We start from the raw sequence: 19323 nt of genomic DNA, 5'->3' as shown, positions 1-19323 counted from the left end.
TTGATGAAGCATGCCTTGGCATAAAACATCGGCAGGGGCATGAAAAAGGAACACACCTTTCTGAGGTCACTCGTATCCTCTCATCATTGGAGGAGTTGAATCGATCATCCTTTTCTCTAAAATATTCTTCTATGCACTGCTCTTCGAAGTCATGTACTTTCTTAAGCTCATCATCGGTTATGAAGAGTTCTGCGGGGGGAAAAAAAAAAAATTGAGAGCCATGACAGAGAGAAGTAAAGGTGATGGCATCTGATTTGCGGGCCGAAGCACATCCCTAATATAAATCAAGGTTGGGAAAAGCGGCCTAGATTCCTTACTAACTTTCAAACAAACTCCAAATCCAATTAGGCAACTTGTGTTACTGTCTTCTTTCTGAACATGGCTTCACCATGGGTTTCTGAAGTTCACTTGAGTTTATACCTGGTTTATTGCAGGTACAAACTCAAGGGGCTGGTTTGAATTAGGCAAGTTGTAAGACCGAGAACATAGCTAAATCAAGGAAAGGAAAGCTACTCAGAGCATGGAATTTTTTTAAAAGCTCAAAAATTGCTGGGCTGGGGTGTGGCAGATATTGTTGATTGGTCTTACTAAAAGCCCCTAGGCAACCGTCTTCCCCTTTCTCCCTTCCTACTACTGAGCCCTGGAAAGCCACACACACATTTCCAGTCTCCCTTGGAGCTAGGAGCAACCATGAGACACAATTTGGGTCAAGAAACAAGAGAAGTTTGCTGCAGGGGTGGTGTGTTGGGAAGAGATTTTGCTTTCTTGATAAAATACAGAGATGTGGTTGCTTCCTTCTACATTTTTTCACCTGCCCCTCTTTTTCCTGCCTTAAACATAAATGTGATGACTGGAGGTGCAGCAGCTATTTTGTGACCATGAAACAAGACACTACAGTAAGGAATAGCTGCACCTTAAAATAAAAGGATTCTAGGTCTTTGACTTTGGTGAGGCATTGCTGGGCTCTGGGCTATCATTTCTTTGAGTTACTTATTTATTTGTGTTATTGTTAGCCTGGTTTTCTGTTAATAGATGGTAAACTAATTCATAACTGATACAGCAGTAGAAAGAGCCCAGTTGAAAGCTGAATCTTTAAATGGTTTATAAATCAGGGTTAGGGTGAGAGAGCTGCTTCACAAAAACCATAAATGGGACAGGTCCCTCATGTAATTCTATACCCTTGAGGTGCCATAGGGATTGTCCCAAATGTTTGGAGCCGTGGATTTTAGACCCTCAGGGATTTAGTTTCTCGAGACTGCTCTTGCTTGCTTTGAGGCCTTGGTCTGAGTTTGCCTGGGGCATAGAATATAGGAATGTAAAATCAGGTGAGAGAAAAGAAAATAACAGAAGTCAGACCACTCTTCTCAAATATGGCAGGCTTCCTGAGGTGGGGAACAGCGGTGCTACAGGGAACTCTTGAGATTGGGTCAAGGAATTACACAGAGCATTAACTTGGAGGGAAGAGAGTGAAGACAGGCAGTTTATAGAGGCCCCCAAAGCACAGAATCCTTCCTGCTACTGCTATATTTGAGACCAAAAGGAGTATATTTAATACTTACTCTGCTTGCACCTTAATTAGTGTCTCATTCAACTTCTTTGGCTATATGTAATGCTTTTCTTTTTTTTAAATAACTCCATCAACATGTCAAATTTTGCAATAAAAATTAAATTTTGCATTTCAAAGTGCTTTTATCTGAGGCTCTGCCAGAATTTGGCAGTGCCCTGGGTTCTTCTTCCAATTAAGGCTACAGATAGATAGTGAAAAGTTCACTTTCCCTGATTAATTAATACCATGCAGGGCCCTTGCCTCTGCCTTTCACTTTCTGACCCAGCTCCAGCTCTGAAATATTTTTCTGAGAAAGCTGACACTTTGTCCCTCTCTTTCACAGGGCCAGTGACCTGGCAATGCTTTTATAGTTACTACTGGTGATAACAACAAGAAAACCATGAACTAGAGCTCTGTGGAGGCTCCGCCGGCCTGGTGTCTGCTTGGGTTTTCCTGCCTTCTGTGAGGGCGTGGGCACTGGTGCAGAAGTGGATCTCCGGACCACCCTATTTTCTGCAATGTATTTCCAGACACCCCCTTCCTAAGCTCTCTGGATAAGTGAGCTAAACAAGTCATGCTTTATTGTAAATTCTTTTGGGGCCCGGAGTTAACCCTCAGCACCTTATCCGCTGTAGGCGTCATTCAGTGTAGCGTCCCCCTGCCCCCGGCCAAGCAGCCCTTGCTCCTCCACGTGAGCTGAGGTTCCCGAGTTGAGAAGCACAGGGTTTATCTCATAGATCATCCTTCCCCCACCCAAGCTTTCTATTTGCCTAAATTTGTGTTTCACATGGACAGTGAATTTTGGAATTTCCAGCTCTCTCCAACTCTCCAATTTTAATGTCTACAAAGAAGTTGGGCATTGCTGTGATGGGGAGGTTAAGAGCTGCAGACTTAGAGAAACGGTTGACTAAATGTTTTTGGTGTCAAACCTTAGGTATACTAGTGATCACGCGGAGGGAGGCAGATTCCTGGGCCATCATTTCAGAGGCTCAGTGGATTTAATGTAGGTGGTCTATTTGACAAGCTTTGAGAAACCACAGTAGCTTGCTGGTATGGGGCTGGGTTCCCATTGGTTTCCAACGGTGGTACCCTAGGGGCATTTAGGAATCTACAGGAGCTACTAGTATTTAATGTGTGGAGGCTGGATTTGTTAAATCTCCTGCAATGTGTGGGACAATCCTACGCAACAAGGAATTGTTCTACCCCAATACCAGTAGAACCTCATTTTAGAAACCCCGGGCTAGAAGGTGGATGGTGGAGGGTCTTCTGTCTTTCCCTTTGAATAATGGAAAGCAGGGCCAATTTCCCCATGATGTCACACAGGCATAACCCCTAAAGCTTAGGAAAATGTTTAAGATCTGAAAGAGTGATAGGTCCAGAAATTATAATGGAAAATCAACTTAGTCACCTATAATTCAACCCATGGAGCAATGCTTGAGTTATACACAGGGTACCCCAAAAGGAAAAATTTTGTAATGAATATTTTGTAAATACAGGTACATTTAGCTACCATTTCCCATTTTCCCTATGTATGGTAACTTTTGGAACACCCTGTATAATGTAGCACCGGGTACACATTAATATGGTTGATATATTTTGGGGACCTCTGAAAAGAAAGAAACTTAGAACCCTATGAAGGTGCTAAAACAGCCCTGCTAAAGACTGGCTTTATCTTCCTAAGAAAGATGAGGCTAAGAATGCTCGATTTCAGTCTCTATTGTCCTCTTTCCAACACTGTTTCTCACGCAGGCAGACCCTGCCACCCCTTCCTACATCTTCAGCGCCACGTGCAGCCTGCAGGAGGCAGGAAGAACTCAGTGCGCACGCGATCCTGCCTGACTGCCTGGAGGAAGGGGTAGGGCTTTCTGATTTGCCGGGGCTGGGCTGTCGCCTGAAGCTTACTCAGGCCATAGTCCCTTTCGTCGGGGTCGCTCTCGTGTTTCCTCCACCGGCAACACAGGTGCTGGAAGATCATGGTCATGTGGCTGAAGATGATGAGTGGCGGGGGCAGGACTGGCCTTTCATGGAAGGTCATGATGAGCTGATACCTCTGGAACTTCCACACTTGGTTGGATATCGATTTTACCTCGAAGAACGTATTGCTGAAGTAGAGACCGGAGAGAATCAAGTGAGGAAATCCACTGTTTTCTGAAACATCAACTCCTCCCCACCCCTTGCCGCCAGCCTCCCCGGCCACCTCGCGTGCTCCGAAGGAGGATCCACTCACTTGAAGACAGCGATGAGGAGGTTGACGAGCAGGATGTTGGCCACCAAGAGGTAGCAGGCCATGATGGCCGGCACGATCCACGCTCCTGTCTTGCAGGGGGGCAGCTGGATGATTTTACCATCCTCTCGGGTCTCATTCTGTCCACAGGGAGCTGGAGGAAGCAACACAGGCACGAAATGAGAAACCGTGGCTATTCGATTTGGGGGAAAAAAAGAAAAGACTGATTGGAATGAGGGTTTTAGATGGAAGAAAAATACAGCCATCTCCGAACAAACAAAAAAGTTCCAAACAAGCCAAGATTGAAAAATGAAAGCTTCATGAATACGTCAAGGGGCCAGAGGGGCCTGGGTTCTGCCTGTCGCCCCCTGGTGTCATCCGACCGGAAGAGGGGGTGGAGCAGCCTGCTCACTCACCCTGTCCCCCGGCCCCCACACTGGGTGAGGGGCGCTTGGTGTCCTTCGGAAGCCTGGTGAGGGCTTTCCTGGGAGCGCCCAAGTTGCAGAGAGGCTCGCCACCCACCAGTTACTTTCAAAATGTGCTGTGGAGGCTGACAGCTGTAAGAGCAGCGCATGGCAGGGCTATTGATTGGGAATTAACACCAGGGCAGCTGTTAATTGCTGCAAGAAACAACCTGGGAGCTCCGAGCTAATGATTTGCTGTCTCAGTGCAGAAGGAACAACACAGGGCAGCGCCTTGGGAAGCATTTAGAGGGTTTGTCGCTGTGTGAGCCTGATGGATGGGATTTCACCAGGAGGGCAATGAGGGGTGATGGAGCGGGACCACGGAGCCCGCGGCCACCCGCTTCCCGCCAGCAGCATTTCCATTCCAAAAATGTGCTTTTTGGGGCACAAGGAACAAAACCCAACTGCAGTGGATAAAATGGGCAAACGGGGAAAAAAAAATCTGGAGGTGGGGGTGAGGAGGAAGGTGATGTGTGGGACTGGGTGAGCGTGAGTAATGTGCTAATGAGGGCTGCTTGGAGTTTCCGGGTAAATGCAGGGGGGAAAACATCCTTGACAAGCTTCTTAGTACTGCACAGACAGTGTGGCTCCAGGAGCCAGATGTGCCCTTAGGTGCCAAGCACAGGTGAGGTAGCCTCCCTTCTCCAGCCCCCCATGTTGGCTTTAGAACAGGGTCCTTTGTGTCTACCTGTTACAGGGGGTGGCAGGGAGTGGGGAGGAGTGCCAAGAGGTGTCAGCAGTTGTCACAGGCTGCTTTTGAGGATCTGCCAGGAAGGTTTGAAAAGTTGACCCAGAATCTACTCAGCTGGAGTACCTGGCAAAGGGAGTCCACTCGCTGCCCACGAGTGGAGTTTCCGTTGCTAGGCTGCACGCTCCACAGTGGTTCTCAACCCCGGCTGCCTGGGGGGTCACCTGGGGAGCTTTAAAAAATCCCAGTGCCCAGCTCGGCTCCAGACGAATGAATCAGAATCTCTGAGGGTGCCCCAGGCACTGGCATTTCTTTTAAAACTCCTCAGGTAATTCTAAGTTGCCATGAAGGTGGAGCCCACTGAGCTAGAATTAGGCTGGAAAAATTATGTAATTTTTGAGATGCTCTGAAGCCCAAAATGCGTCTTCTCTGCTTATGAAGGTTTTCATAACGTCAGGACACCAAGACTCTGTTTTTATGGCTAGGAAAAGATGGCCAAAGTGCTTCCTTTGGTTCGGACTGCAAGATGACCGGATGTTGGAATCAGGTGTTTTTGAGGAGCAGGAATCTTTTTTATTATTGCCAGTTGCGGCACTAAACCCCCAAGATAGCACTGTAAGAGGTCCTGATCATTTCCTCCTTTGGAAGGAACATCCACTGACGGAGGCCCCTAACTCTGAGGGTGCCTGACCTAGGGCCATCTATCGCCACTTCCCACCTCTTTCTGAGCACTAACTGCACTGAGTCCTTGAAATGCCATGTTCTCTCTTACTTCCTGATTTTGAACCATGCTGCTGCTTCTTCTGCTTGCAAAAGACCCCTCTGATACCTTGCTCCCACCTGCATGCATCACCTGAGTAGGTGAATCCTACTCATTCTTTAATGCTCACCTGGCTTTCTGATTTCTAACCCCTTCCAGCCAGGACTGAGGTAGGTATCTTCCTTACAATCCCAGAGCACCTTCTGCCTGCCCCTTTGGGGGTCTCTCACACTGTATTGCCATTGCTGATCTCATCTGCATCCCACACAAGACTCCCTAGTGGGGAAATTGCTCTTTAAGACTTCCCATCCGCTGGTTCAGTACATGCACATGGCACCTCCCTAGGCATCCAAACATGATTAATGGTGAATGAATACAGGAGATTATGGGGACACGATCTTGCTCTGGAACACTAACAGACGTTTCTCACATCTGCACAGGCATGATAGTCCTAGCTCTGAGGGGTCCTTGGCTCCTTCCTTAGGTCCTTTCCAGCAATCTTGCCCTTGGCTCAACCAGACTTCAGGGTCTCTGCTACCCACTTGGCCTCAGGCTTCATGGAAGCATTGCTGTGCTTTCCTCTCCTCTGCGAAGCTTCCCCCATCTACTCTGTCCCTTTCTTTCTGGCCTGACTGTCTCTGGGGCTGGTCACTCCTCTAGTCTGCCCCTCCCCTGGCTCCTGCTCAGATCTCTGTGGGGAAGCCAACAAAAGCAGCAGACATAACTGCTCGGGGTAAATCACGAAGCTTATTCAGTTTCTACAAATGTGGTCCCTGATCTCCATTTCTCGACTCCATTCTGAGAGAACGTCAAATAAATTGTGAGAGGCAGAACTCATCCATCTTGCTCTTTCTGATCCCATATTGAGTGAAGGCCACTCAGACACTTCCTCCACTTTGGCCCCTATTCCCAGCAGAGAGAGGAAACCAGGGAGAACAGTAGGTGCTTGCTGGTTTCAAGTGGTCCATGCCCATGTGCATGAACTTCCAGAGCGAGCTGTCAACGTATCTCTAGGTCTCTGCTCAGTTCCTCGGAGCCCCCACCAGCTGAAGAATTGGAACAGCTTAATACCTTTATCGAAGATTTGATTTTATGTCTGCACTGGGAACTGCCTGCCAATTTGGGGGGTGTTAATTTATTCCAGCTTTCCCCACCTTTTACTCATCCTGCCTTTATAGAGGTAGTATTAACTCAGTGGTTAGGAACATGCATTATAATCAGGCAGACCCCGATTCAAACCCCAACTCTACCATTTTCAAATGATCTGATTTCAGCTTTGTTTGTGAACTTCAGCTTCCTCCTCTGTAAAATGGGGTTAGTAATCATATATACCATGGGGCTGTCAAGTTCACTACATGAGATAATGCATGCAGAGCACGTAGTTCAATACCTAGCACACAGCACTCAATTAGCATTAGCTGATGTCATTGTTAGGTTTGTTATTTTTATAATTAATAGACTTGAAGCTTCTCAGGGTTAGGGACTATGTCTTATTCCTCTTTGTTTTGTGTCACTAAGCATAGCACTTATTCTATAAGCATTTACTGAGTAGTTACAGTATGCTGAATACAGGGCATATTGGGAATCAGAGACGTGTTCTGTTAAGGAACTCACAATTCAGGAGGGGGACAGAACGGGAACAGAATATTGCATTGTTGTGTGATGCGAGTTGGGATGGGGTTCTGAGAAAGCACTGTTGTTTGAGCTGCTATAGTCTGTCCAGCCTGGCCACACAACAGTTGAATAGTCAGAACTAGCCTGAGGAACATCATCTAGGTTCTGGAGCAACAAGTGCAGTATGAATGAGATGATCCCTGAGACAGAGATAATGGTTATAAAAGTGAATCATTAAGAAACAGCTTTCATTTGGTAATATCAGCAATGAACATTATATGCAGCAGTTAGTGCAAAACTTTGCTCTATAATGGCTCCTAATGGCATCCTTTTTCTGGGTAGTTATTTGTACTAGAAAGTGTTATGACTCAAACTTACAGATATCTACCACTGATGATGATGAACTGATGCCTTAAAGCCCTGGAGAGTAGCAGATTTCAAGATGGGGAGAAAGTTATCTGGATTATCATGACACCAGTATCTGGGGGCTCATGCCTCCGGGAAATGCCCCAGGGACAGGCACCCAAGAGGGCACATGCATGGATGTTTAGCAACATGTGGGCTGGTGGTTTCTACTGTATCTCCTCCTTCCCTAATTTTGGGACCTGACATTTGGGTGGTTTTTCTCCCAGCCTTTTTGCAAAAAGTATGAGGTCTATACGGAAAGTATCCAGCCATGTAACTATTCTCATTATGTTAAAAGTGGCTGGATACTTTCTGGACAGATATCATAAATGCATAGTCACTACCACCTCATACCAAGTGGCATGTTGTCATCTCCCTCTTTACTGGTGACAGTCAGTGCAGAGTCCCTCTAGTGGATATTGGCTGGTTCCATCTGCCTAGTATGTATTTCCCCATCCTGGTTTTCCTTTGTGAAACCACCCCCTCTTGCACTCTCAGTCCATGAAGTTTGGGTGAAATGAACTCCAATTCCATATCTAAGAGAAGATTAATTAGTGTATTTTATCCCAGTTGCAGTGATTGGCTTAGGGACAGACATGTGATCCAAGCCTGACCAATCAGGGTCATTGAGCATCAACCTTGGGTCTTTTGCTGGAACTAATATAGAAGAGAAGCTCTAAAATTAGTGGTATGTGCCTGAAATCCCAGCTACTCGAGAGGCTGAGGCATGAGGATCACTTGAGCCCAGGAGTTTTAGGTTGCAGTGAGCTATGATACCGCTGCATTATGGCCCGGGCAACAGACCAAGACCCTGCCTCAGGGAAAAAAAAAAAAAAAAGAGAAACTCTTTTTACAATGCAATGTAAGGTTCCAAGTGGAGAGGGCCTGCCCAAGACTGACTCAATCACAGAGAAGAGAAATTGCTTCCTGAACCAGCCATGCCTAAAACCAGTCCTCTTCAGTTATATTATACAAACCATAAAACTGCTTTTTACCTTAAGTTAATTTGAGTTGGGTTTCTGTCCCTTGCAATTAGTCCTGACTATACAGTCACAGTCAGCCTGCCCTGACCTCTAGCCCCTGTCCATAGGCCAGTAATAACAGATGTTCATGTTTTGGGCACCTCACTCCTGAGAGACTGAATTTGGAGTCCTGGAATAGCATAGAATGATTGGAGGGAGGAACCTGGGGCGTTTAATGTGACCTGAAACCAAGGTCAAATGAGTGTCAGCGTTTCAGGAGCCAGAGGCCACTGTTGCTCCCCTTCCTCCCCGAATCATAAAATAACTGAAGAGCTCTACACTGATACAGCTCAGTTTTGTCCGACTGGGGTCTCTGACTCGGAAACTATGGCTGCAGATTTGACCTATTATCTAATCAGTAGGGTAAATACAGTTAGGAAACTTTGGTCAGGCATCCAGACACAGCCAGCTATCCCTAAAGTGAAGAAAACTCATTCTAGAGGCTAGTCAGAGACAGATTAAGCCGTGGAGCCTCAAGGTGGGGTGCAGGCACAGAGTGGGAACCCTACGTCTATGCAGTTGTGGCCAAATTAGAAAGGATCAAACATTTGGAGGTTCAGATTCTCTGTGGTTTATTGATGGGGGTCACAGTGACACATTGCATGGCAGGAAGCTGGAAGTACTGTTTTTGCTAATTATGCATTCATAAGTAGAAATGGATGATTGGGCTCTGGAACAAACTGATAGGCTGTGCAGGCACAATCTGGCCGAATTATGTGGATGGTGGTAAGAAAAACCTCCCTGTACATGTTGTGGAGGTTTTGGAGTGCAGCCTTCCAAGGGTTGGGATTTTTTTCACAAATAAGCTTTCATAACAACAACAGCATAATAAACAGCATCCCTTACTGGAATATAAGCCTCACAGGACAGGATTTTTGTCTCCTTTGTTCACTAAGCAAAACAGTCTCCAGAACATGCCTGGCACATAGTAGGTGCTCGATAAATATTTGCTTCATGGATGCAGGCACGAGTTCCCCACCCTATACATGTGGCCTACGCTGTCAGGCATTTCTGTGAGAGTTACACCTGCTCCATTTTGCTGGGTCAGGGTCTATTTTCCTATTGACTTCAAGACCTCATCAGGTGCCACTACGACTTGTCAATATACGATGGCTCCTGTGAGAGAAAAACTGACAGAGGAAAAAAATAGATTTTGTTCGTTTTTGCTTTTTGGCAATTGCCAAGGTTAAAGCAATATGCCTGGTCTTTGGCAAAGGCTGTAGACAATCTTCCTCTGGGTGCTGCCACGTAAATCTCCACAGCAAACCAGCCACAACACCCCACCTTGCATCCGTGGCAGATGCTGCCCATTAATCGTGATTCATTTTTCCCTTTGAGCCAAGATGTGATCTCAGAATCTTTCTCAAGATAAAAATTCTGATAGCACAACCAAGCCACTGAAGTTGACACAAGAGACGGGGCCTTTCTCTTAGCCCCTTTAGAAAGGGAATGCGAGGGCTGGGGTGGAAGATACCTCTGACCCTCCTCTCTTCAGGATCCTCCTCAAGCCCACATGGCCTGGCGATACCCGACCTGTACCCCCTCCCAGTTGCCCAGGAACCAAAAAGGGTCAAAATCCTGCTTCTCTGAGATGTTGACACTTCTGACCAGGGACTGTCCCGAGAGGGCTGTGGACTTCTCCCACACACACCCTGGGCCCCAGCACCCTGCCCACTGCCTGTTCTAAAAGACAGCTTTAAAAATGGTGCTTCTCCAGAAAATGTTGATCCTAGTTTTTCGTTTATCTGGGATCCTCTAAAGTGCAGAAGAGTGGAGATTTGGAATAAACAGCTGAGGAAAGCATGTGAAGGGCCGACCTTCATGCCGGGCTCTTTACATTTGGCCGTCGAGTTTGAGCTTCCCACCAAGTCCGTAAGAGATGTATCGTTATTGTTTTACAACTGAAGAAACACGCACGAGGGGTGGAACGCCTTGCCCAACATCACACAGCTGCTAAGGGATAATACCAAAACCATTCCATTTGTCCAAAAAATACTGAGTTCTCGCTACGTGCCAGTGGCAACTGGCACTGGAGATGCAATTACGAAGGAAGCAGAAACGGGCACTGCCCTCTCCCTGACCTGCCAGTCTGTGTGTCTTCCACTCCACCTCACGTGGCCTTGCCAGTGTAACGATACTAATGATCCCCTACTGCATACTTACATGCAAAGCCCTGAGCTAGGAGCTTTACTTTTATCACTTATTTTCATCTTTACAATATCTTGACATGATAGATATTGTTATGCCCACTTCACAGATGAAGAACAGAGGCTCAGAAGGCTCTAGTATCTCTGTCACTATGTCAGAGGCAGGAAGAAGAGAATCAGGATGTCACACAAGCCTGCTGAACCACTAAGTCCCTTTTCTCTGTACCTCTGAGGAAAGAGCCAACATGGGGTTGAGAGGAATCTCTCAATTACGGACACATCTAGAAACTGTTCGTTAGACTCCTGATTTTTTCTTATTCCCATCCACACAAGCAACTTGGCCTGAGCGATTCAGATGAAGTAACAAGTGTATGGAACACTTTAGAGTTCTGAGTGTGGAGAAAGAAATCAGGTTCATGTAACGGGTATCAGGTGCAGGTAGCTCTGTCCCAAAGAATGAGATGCTCGCCCTTGTGATTTCATCCTATGATATGCCCAGAAAAGAAATGTTTATTTACTAAATGTGCACACCACTTTGTTTTCAAAAAGAGAAATTTAAAATGAAACACCAGCCAATGTTTGATATAATCAGCATCATCCTTAAAAATAAGACAAAGAAGGATATTTCCTGAAGATGGCCCCTCCCCTGTCTGAAGAAATGTCTCAAAAGCTTATGCAAAATCGCAGGCAATGGAATAAAGATCTTAGCTGAATATCTGACAACATTTATCCTATTTTTTTTTAAGGGAGGATTTTCAACTAAAAATCCATCTTGAAAAGATAACAAGACAGAGAGGGTTTCTCCACCTCCTTTTGACAATCCATACAGTTTGCCATGGAGGATTTAGACTGCCATGGGCACCGCGGCTGTGGCTTACTCCGAGGGGGAATTCCATCTGGATAATTCTACTCTTTGGCCTTTTCCTGACACGATGACGCTTTCCTGGGCAACACAACTGGAGATACCTCCTTTTGTATGGCTACCACTTTCTAGACACTTTCCTTAGCTGAGGGCGGTAGATTGTGGTGGATCCAGGCAGAAGTTTTCTCTGCGAAAGCATGAGGCCTTCTCTGATTCTTTCCGTAGGTGACCACTGATGTCCTCTAGTAATGGACAGGAAGAGCAGAGGTAACTGGAAACCAGGCAAGCACCATGCACCAGCTCCCCCCTTTACTTCTTTCCTTTGCCTAACGCAAATGCGGGGTACGAGGCTAACTGGTAGTGACACGGCACAAAGGCAACCCCTAGAAATTGGTAGGAGGCCTTGGTTCTTCCATCTGTGAATCATGGGAGCTGCCATATTGATGTTCCCTCCAGTGCAACACACACGCAGCTCAGGAAGTCCAGGATGAGTTTAGGATACAGAAACAGGGCGTTACATAACATTGAACTAGGTAGTAAGAAAGTGATGACCTTGTCAAGACTCTTTTGATCTTCCTGACTCCATCTGGGAGAAAGGGTCAGTTTGCGTGTACTATCTCTGTGACATTTTCTTCACATTTGCTAAATTCCCTTTTTAGGAAAGTGAGGCCAGGCTGAAGGTTCAAGCACTGGCTACAATTTCATAATAATAATATAGTGTTTTCATTCTGTTTATTTTATGGTTATCTCCTTTTTATGTCAAATGATACTGATTTGCAACTTATGGCCATAATATAAATTTTTAATAAACTGAGTTTTAAAAAAATGAGTCAATTTAACTAAAAATATTAAGGAGTAGAACAGAGGTAACAAAACAGTGAATGGGGGTATATGACTGACTAAGGGTTGGGAAATGCTGGGTTAGATGATCTCTAAACTCCGTCTATTCCTGATATTCCACGAAGAGGTGAATAATCCCCAAAGTGAATCATCTATCCCAGGAACGAACTGTAGGCCATTCGTAGAAGCTTTTCTCTTTCCACCCCTGGAAGAGAAGCAAACTAATAACTCGGCCCCACTGCATGAAATAGAACCCAGCCACTACCTGGGGAGCAGAGGAGACCAAGGACGGAGGCTCTAACTCTGCAGGGCCATCTTAGCCTGTGGCCCACCTACTGTTTGCATGGAGTTTCAGCTTTGAGCTATTCAGAGCACACTGTTCGGCTGAATGTCTCATTTTTAAATCCAGTGAATTAGAAAGTAGGATGTCACGAGCCTGCTGTATATTGGCAGGGTGGGATGGGGTGGGGTGGTGTGTTCTAGAAGAGAAGGAGAGAGAATTTGATTCCCTCTGTTACCTTGGTTCTCTGTTCTTGCTATCCTATATATCTAGTTTTACCTAGAGACAAAATTGTCATTTATTTGAAGAGAGCTCCCAAATTCCAGCCTTGGTAGTTCATTATTTTGTATCAGGAGTTAGTATCAGAAAGATTTTGTGCAAATCTTGCTGGGGAAGAATATATATCTATCCTAGTCTGTTGTACATGTCATGAGTTTGCTGCCGTGATGTAGCAGATTGATAGCGTTAATAGCCACAATTTCTCTCCCCTCCCTGTATCCGAGCTCCTTTGCTGTGTAATTTTAGAGTTTCTCTCACAGAACAGGTGGGATCTATTTCCTTGACGCTTGATTCTGAGTTTGGCCATGTGGGTTGCTTTGGTCAATGGGATGTTAGCAAATGTGACCAATACAGAACTTTGGAAAAACCCTTGAGTGTTTCTGTTTCTGCTTTTCCACTTCAGCCTTCACCATGCGAGACATGCCTGAGCTAGCCTGCTGGGGCATGAAACACACGGAACCTCGGCTCCCGGTGGCTTGTGTTGTCTGAGAGGAGGCCATTCTGGAACAGCTGATGGCCAGTTGACCCTGGCATGGGATTGAGCCCAGCCAAGACCAGAAGAACCATCTAGACAACCCACAGCCCTGTGAGCTCAATACATGCTTATAGCTTTAAGCCACGGGGTTCTGGAGTTGACCTACACACGCTCAATTTCCCTTGCTCTCACAGCTGGGAGAGGCAGCCCTACATCCTTCAGGTGGACAAAGCCCTTTTTTTCATTTCTTCACCTCCCCTTTCCCCCAATTCAGGCCACAGCTGATTGGAGCAGATCTCATCATTGCCAAGGAGGAGCGAGTTCACTGAAAGACCAGTGACTAAAAAGACTCTGTTTTTAGAGATAAAACTGAAGTGCAGAGTCTTCAGTTAGATGATGGCAGGTACTTAATTTAAAGATCATATAAAGCCAGACCACAGTGCTCATATAAAAGTAAAGGAAGCCATCTGAGCGACGGAGGGGAAGAAGGGAGAGACGGCAAGAGAGAACGAGAGAGACGATTGATTGATGGAGGCTGGAGAGAGGTAGAAAGGAAAGCAGATGAGCATGGTTGTGTCTTGAGATTCTGACTTTCCAAAATCACTTCCAGTTTCTTTCCCAGTCAGCTCACGTCATGCTTTGTTTTCCGTCTTTGAATGCCTCTGTGGTTTCCTCTTAGATGCTTACAGTCTTTCTTTAACCTAATTTGAGTGGCTTTGTTTTCTTGCAATCAACATTTTTCCTCTAGATGAGGACATGTTATTAACACCTTAGAATCAGCTTCAGTGGTTTCATCAGAGGGGGCAGAGACCGGGAGCTCTGGGAATGCTGGGGATTGGGGGTGGGGGCACTGAGGAGGGAGGGGGCGGCACAGAGAAGGCTTGAGAGGTTGGAAATAAAACCTGTTTAACTCACAAGTTTATTGTGGGTTTGCCTTATCATCATCATTACACATTCCTTTTGATATCTGCCTAAACTGAATAGGATTAGGTAAGCTATTTTCTTCTTCAAACCAAAAACAACAAAAAAATTTGCACAGAAAACGTCAAATAAATAATGTACTCTTCCAGATTTTTGTGCTGCTGTCCACCTCCTTGTAATTTTTGACTGTGGTGTTCTCATCACAGCTCCTCAAGCTGCAACAAGACACCTGTCAGAGCTATGAGGGCAGGAGGAGGGGCCCCTTCCTTCACAGGTGGGGCGAGCTCAATTCCATTCTCATTGTCTTGACCAAGGGAGATTTTCCCTGTGGCCCACACCACTTTAGCCTCATGTCACATACTAAAGAATATGCCTGTTGTTTTTGTTTAAGATGGGGTTTATGATTTTTCAGAAACCCACGCATAGTTAAGGTATTCAGGATATTTGAAGAGGGAGGAGCCGGGAGGGGTGGGGGTGGGCTTTCTAATAAAAAGAAACCAGCAATCTCACATCAGGGCTCTCTGTGCTTAGAGGAATCAGCTCTGTGAGCCAGACTGCTTAGCTATGTGTGGACACACATCCGGGGACACGAAGCTGTACCGCCTCCAAAGAACTAATCCATGGCTCCCATCAACTCCCATTGGCTTGTGCCCGAGGGGTTACAGGGCTTCTACAGAAACCATGAATGTGGTCCCTAATATTCAGGAACACAAATATAAGCAAACACAAGTTCCCACTGACCGTATTAGAAATCCCCTGGTAAGTGACAATGCAGGAAACCCATTTGTGCTCACCGCTCACGTGCCTAGCACTGATCTGTCTGATCTGCGGGCACTTCCCTCTCTGTGTCCCTCTTCCCTCACTGCCCTCCAGATCCCACACTCTGTTCTCCCTGCCCACTCTTCTCTGTTTACTGTTAAGACTTGATCTTTTCTCACTTCAACTGATGCTCCTCCAACAGTAAAGAGTCCAGTCCATGTTCTGCCTGGAACCTAAGAGGCTGCTGGCCCTTGTGTTGTGAATACGAGTCCACCTGTCTGCTGAATCTGAACACTGCTATTACGGTGAAATAGCTGGGTGACAGTACACACCCCGTACAGTGGACTAACAATGTTTTCTTTCCCAGAACAACACTGACATACGTCAATGAAAATAAAATAAATAAACATTTTCATCTTGACAGATTCATCTGTTAAAAAATAATAAACTCAGATGCCGATCAAGTGGAGAAGAAGGGTGGGGGGCACAGAAAGAGGGAAAGGATCAGAAGGGCACTTGGCTGTCCACCATGGTTTGAGTATTTTAAGTAATTACATTATCCTACGTTTCCTGTTTTGGTAGCTACCTGCAACTGATCCACCTTGTTATTCCTTGAAGTCACTAGACATAGGCACTAACCTTGGATAGGCTCAGTCTGAGACCCGGATCTGGCACTTTGCCATCTATGTGCTGTTGGGTAAGTCCACTGATGTGTCTGAGCCCCGGTGTCCTTACCTCTAAGCCTGATGTAACAACGGTAACAGAAACAATGTTAAGAGTGACGCTGACACATGTAACAACGGTAACAGAAACAATGTTAAGAGTGACGCTGACACATGCCCAGCTCCCCTCATGGCTCAGGCAGCAAGTATTTATGGAGCCCCTGCTCTGTGCCAGGCACTGCTCTAAGTGCTCAGAATACCTCAGTGGGCAAAACGTCAGAGCTCCCTGCCCTTAGACAGTGCACTCTTGGGAAGGGATGGTGGCGATGATGGTGGGTGGACTGAAAATTGACGAGAGCGTAATAAGTAAGCTAAGGGAGCTGTCAGGAGGTGGTAAGTGCCATGGGAGCAAATAAAGAGTAGAACACAGGGTAAGAAGGACCACGGGCGGGGAGCTGGGGGCTGGAGGTCGCATTGAGAAGGCAAGATGTGAACAAAGATTCCAGTCTCAGATGAGGGAGCTGGCCAAGAGGCTTTCTAGGGGAAGGGTGCTCTAGGCAGTAGGCCCTGCCGGGGCAGAGGCCCAGAGGCGGAAGCGTGCCTGCTGTGTCCTGTGAATGCCAGCAGGTCCCCTCTGAAGCAATGCCAGGGAGGGGGTGGAGAGGAAAGGGCACGAAGGGGTGGGCAGGGAGAGCTTGGGAAGGACCTCAGAGCACCCAATCAGGCTCCATGGAGGTAAGCTTACATCCATAAGGCATCATTATCTCTTGTAATCATTTACTGGGTTTATTACAGAAACTGAGTAATTCCTCTCCATTCAGTCCATCTCCTGCCTGATGGTTTCTCATGTATTAAGAAAGCCCTTGCTTCATTACTTCTATTTTTCCCAATAGATCCGCAACGTCCTTAAATGGAAGGGGGCACAGCCCGGGTCCCCGGGTGGGAGGACTGAAGGCGGCTGAACCTCGGTCCTGTGCAGACTGCTTTTCACGTCCCCCTCCCCTGAGGAAAGGGAGCGCTAATGGCAGTGGGTGCCCAAGCTCAGGTTTTCTTTCAAGCCACCCCCGCACACAGCTGCCCTGCCTTTATTGGCCACACAGCAGTCTGCTGAGGGAAAGCTGATTTCTAATCTGATTTGAGCAAAATCAACCTTTATAGGTAGTTGAAAACCTCACAGTATGAGGCTTGGGAGAGGGAACAAGGTTCTTATCGATGACATCAGAGCACAAGCCCAGCTTTTCCCACTGCAGCTAAACTCCTTAGCGGTTGCTGCTTAGCACAGACAGTTCACTGCACCCGCTGTGTCCAAGAACAATAAGCTTAGGTACAGGCCAAATCCGCCACTCCTTAAGCACCTTAACCTTTTTCAAGGCAGAACACCCGACCCCAAGCTATAGCCAGCAGTTAGTCTGAATGTTTTCTGGCCACTTTTACTCAACAGTGTGCATATTCATCATAAAGTATGTGAAGAGAAAGGGTAGATTTAAATTCTCATTTGCCTTCTTCATGAAGATGGGAAGGTTGCTTTTTTTTTTTTTTTTAAGTGAAATAGATGGTTTGCAGAAAATCTGAATTTTTCTTTTTGGTCTGGAAACACACACGCACACATACCCCCGCCCCCACCCAAAGATCACCTCGTTGATCATATTCATTAGAGTATTTGAAAACAAGATGGCTTCACTTTGCCATCCCACAAATACTCCAGAGTACAAACTGGTGACATGTGAAGGCTGACCTACATTTCTCTTTTTAAAATATGGCTGTCACATTTTTAATAAGCTAATGCTTCATGTAGTGCCACTCTGAACAATGCTGTGAGTGGCATTTCCTTTGGCCAAGTCGGTCTGAATAGACCTGTGGGAAAATCCTAAAATGAAACCACAAGCAGTATAAAAATTGGCTAGTTTCTGAGCCCTACATAGAAAGAAAACAAGTTGGGAAATAAAAAAAATAAAAAAAAAAAAGGAAGAAAGAAAGAAAACAAACTGGGCTTTTCCCACTGATATCCCTTGCCTAATTGTGAAACAAAAGCTGTTTGCCGGGCTCTGATAGATTAGTATTCATGCAAACCTGGGGATCAAACTGGGGGAGTTTATAAAAGAATGCCTGTCTTCTTTTCCCTACATCTTGTGTAACTAGTTAGTAAAGATGGGACAGCCAATGACCAGGCTCTGTGCTGCATTCTCAAGGTCACGCAAATACATGCAACCACACACACTAGTCACGCACACACATACACACAGGAGACAGAAGAGAGAGAAGAGCAAAGAACTAAAAGAAAGTTATGGGGTCAAGTCCAGCTTGACTTCTAGTTAACTAATAAGATATAGGGGAGTAGCCTCATGCACACATTGTATGTGTGAACTGACTACGATGAAATCTATGGGTAAGATGCAATTCTACTTCAGGGGTTCAGTGGAATGAGAGTGGTAATTGTTCACTGGGGCCACAATAGGACATGCCAGCATGCACAAACATGAGGAAGATGGCCAAGTTTTTCTCTTTCAAGGAACAGTGTTGATATGGATCTGATAAAAGAAATTTCGAGCTCAAGCACAGCAAGCATTTATAATTATCTAGAAAACACTTTTGGTTACAACCATCCTAGAGGTGGACACGTCAGTTTTCTGCCAGGTGCTTTCACAGATGTAGTATCTCATTTGATCATCATAACAACAAGCACATTTTAAAAAGGGTTTAAAAGGTTATAGAGGCTGCTCTTTAAGACAAAATGGCATAACTCCTACAGGAAACACTTTAGAATTTTTGACCCATTCATTTACTTTTCAAAATTTTTGTTTCAGAAACACACATTAAACACTTGCTATATTCCAGGGGCATTATTCTGCATACTCTGTAAATTTCAACTCATAAAAAGTATGAGGTGGGTACTATTATGTCCATTTTACAGACGAGTAAACTGAGGCACAAAGAGGCAAATACCTTGCCCAAGGATACACAGCTAGTAAGAGGCAGAGCCTGGATTCAAACCTAAGATTTTACCATCTCAACCACCACATTGTGCTATTTCTCATGGTGAGGAGTTCGAGGTTATCTTAAAGGCAGAAGGTTATTTATTTATTTATTTATTTTCGAGATAGAGTCTTGCTCTGTCACCCCAGGCTGGAGTGTGCAGTATATGATCATAGCTCACTACAACCTCAAATTCCTGGGCTCAAGCAATCCTCTTGGCTCAGTCTTCCCAGTAGTTAGGATTATAAGCACATGCCACTACACCTGGTTGATTTTTACATTTTCTTGTAGAGTTGGCTCTCACCTCCCAAAGTGCTGGGATTACAGGTGTGAGCCATTGCACTCAGCTGGCAGAAGGGTTTGAACGTCCAAATCTTTGCATTTAGACTTTCTTTATGTTCC

General features: G+C 45.8%; 1 protein-coding gene across 20 annotated transcripts in view; it reads right to left on the bottom strand.

Moving 5' to 3' along the window:
• The window catches only part of TRPM3 (transient receptor potential cation channel subfamily M member 3), a 797388-nt gene that overhangs the window by 20200 nt on the left and 757865 nt on the right, over positions 1-19323 (bottom strand). For all 20 annotated transcript variants that reach the window (XM_069476420.1, XM_069476422.1, XM_069476410.1 and 17 more), the window contains 3 exons: positions 3774-3924; positions 3449-3648; positions 57-189 (listed from right to left, as the gene is read on the bottom strand). In XM_069476420.1, coding sequence (XP_069332521.1) covers positions 57-189; positions 3449-3648; positions 3774-3924 — 484 coding nt within the window. The remainder of the gene's footprint in view (positions 1-56; positions 190-3448; positions 3649-3773; positions 3925-19323) is intronic.

Source organism: Eulemur rufifrons, chromosome 7 (assembly GCF_041146395.1).
Source record: "Eulemur rufifrons isolate Redbay chromosome 7, OSU_ERuf_1, whole genome shotgun sequence".
Lineage (NCBI taxonomy): Eukaryota > Metazoa > Chordata > Mammalia > Primates > Lemuridae > Eulemur > Eulemur rufifrons.
Note: the sequence above shows the minus strand (reverse complement) of the source record. Positions and strands in the feature narration are given on the sequence as shown.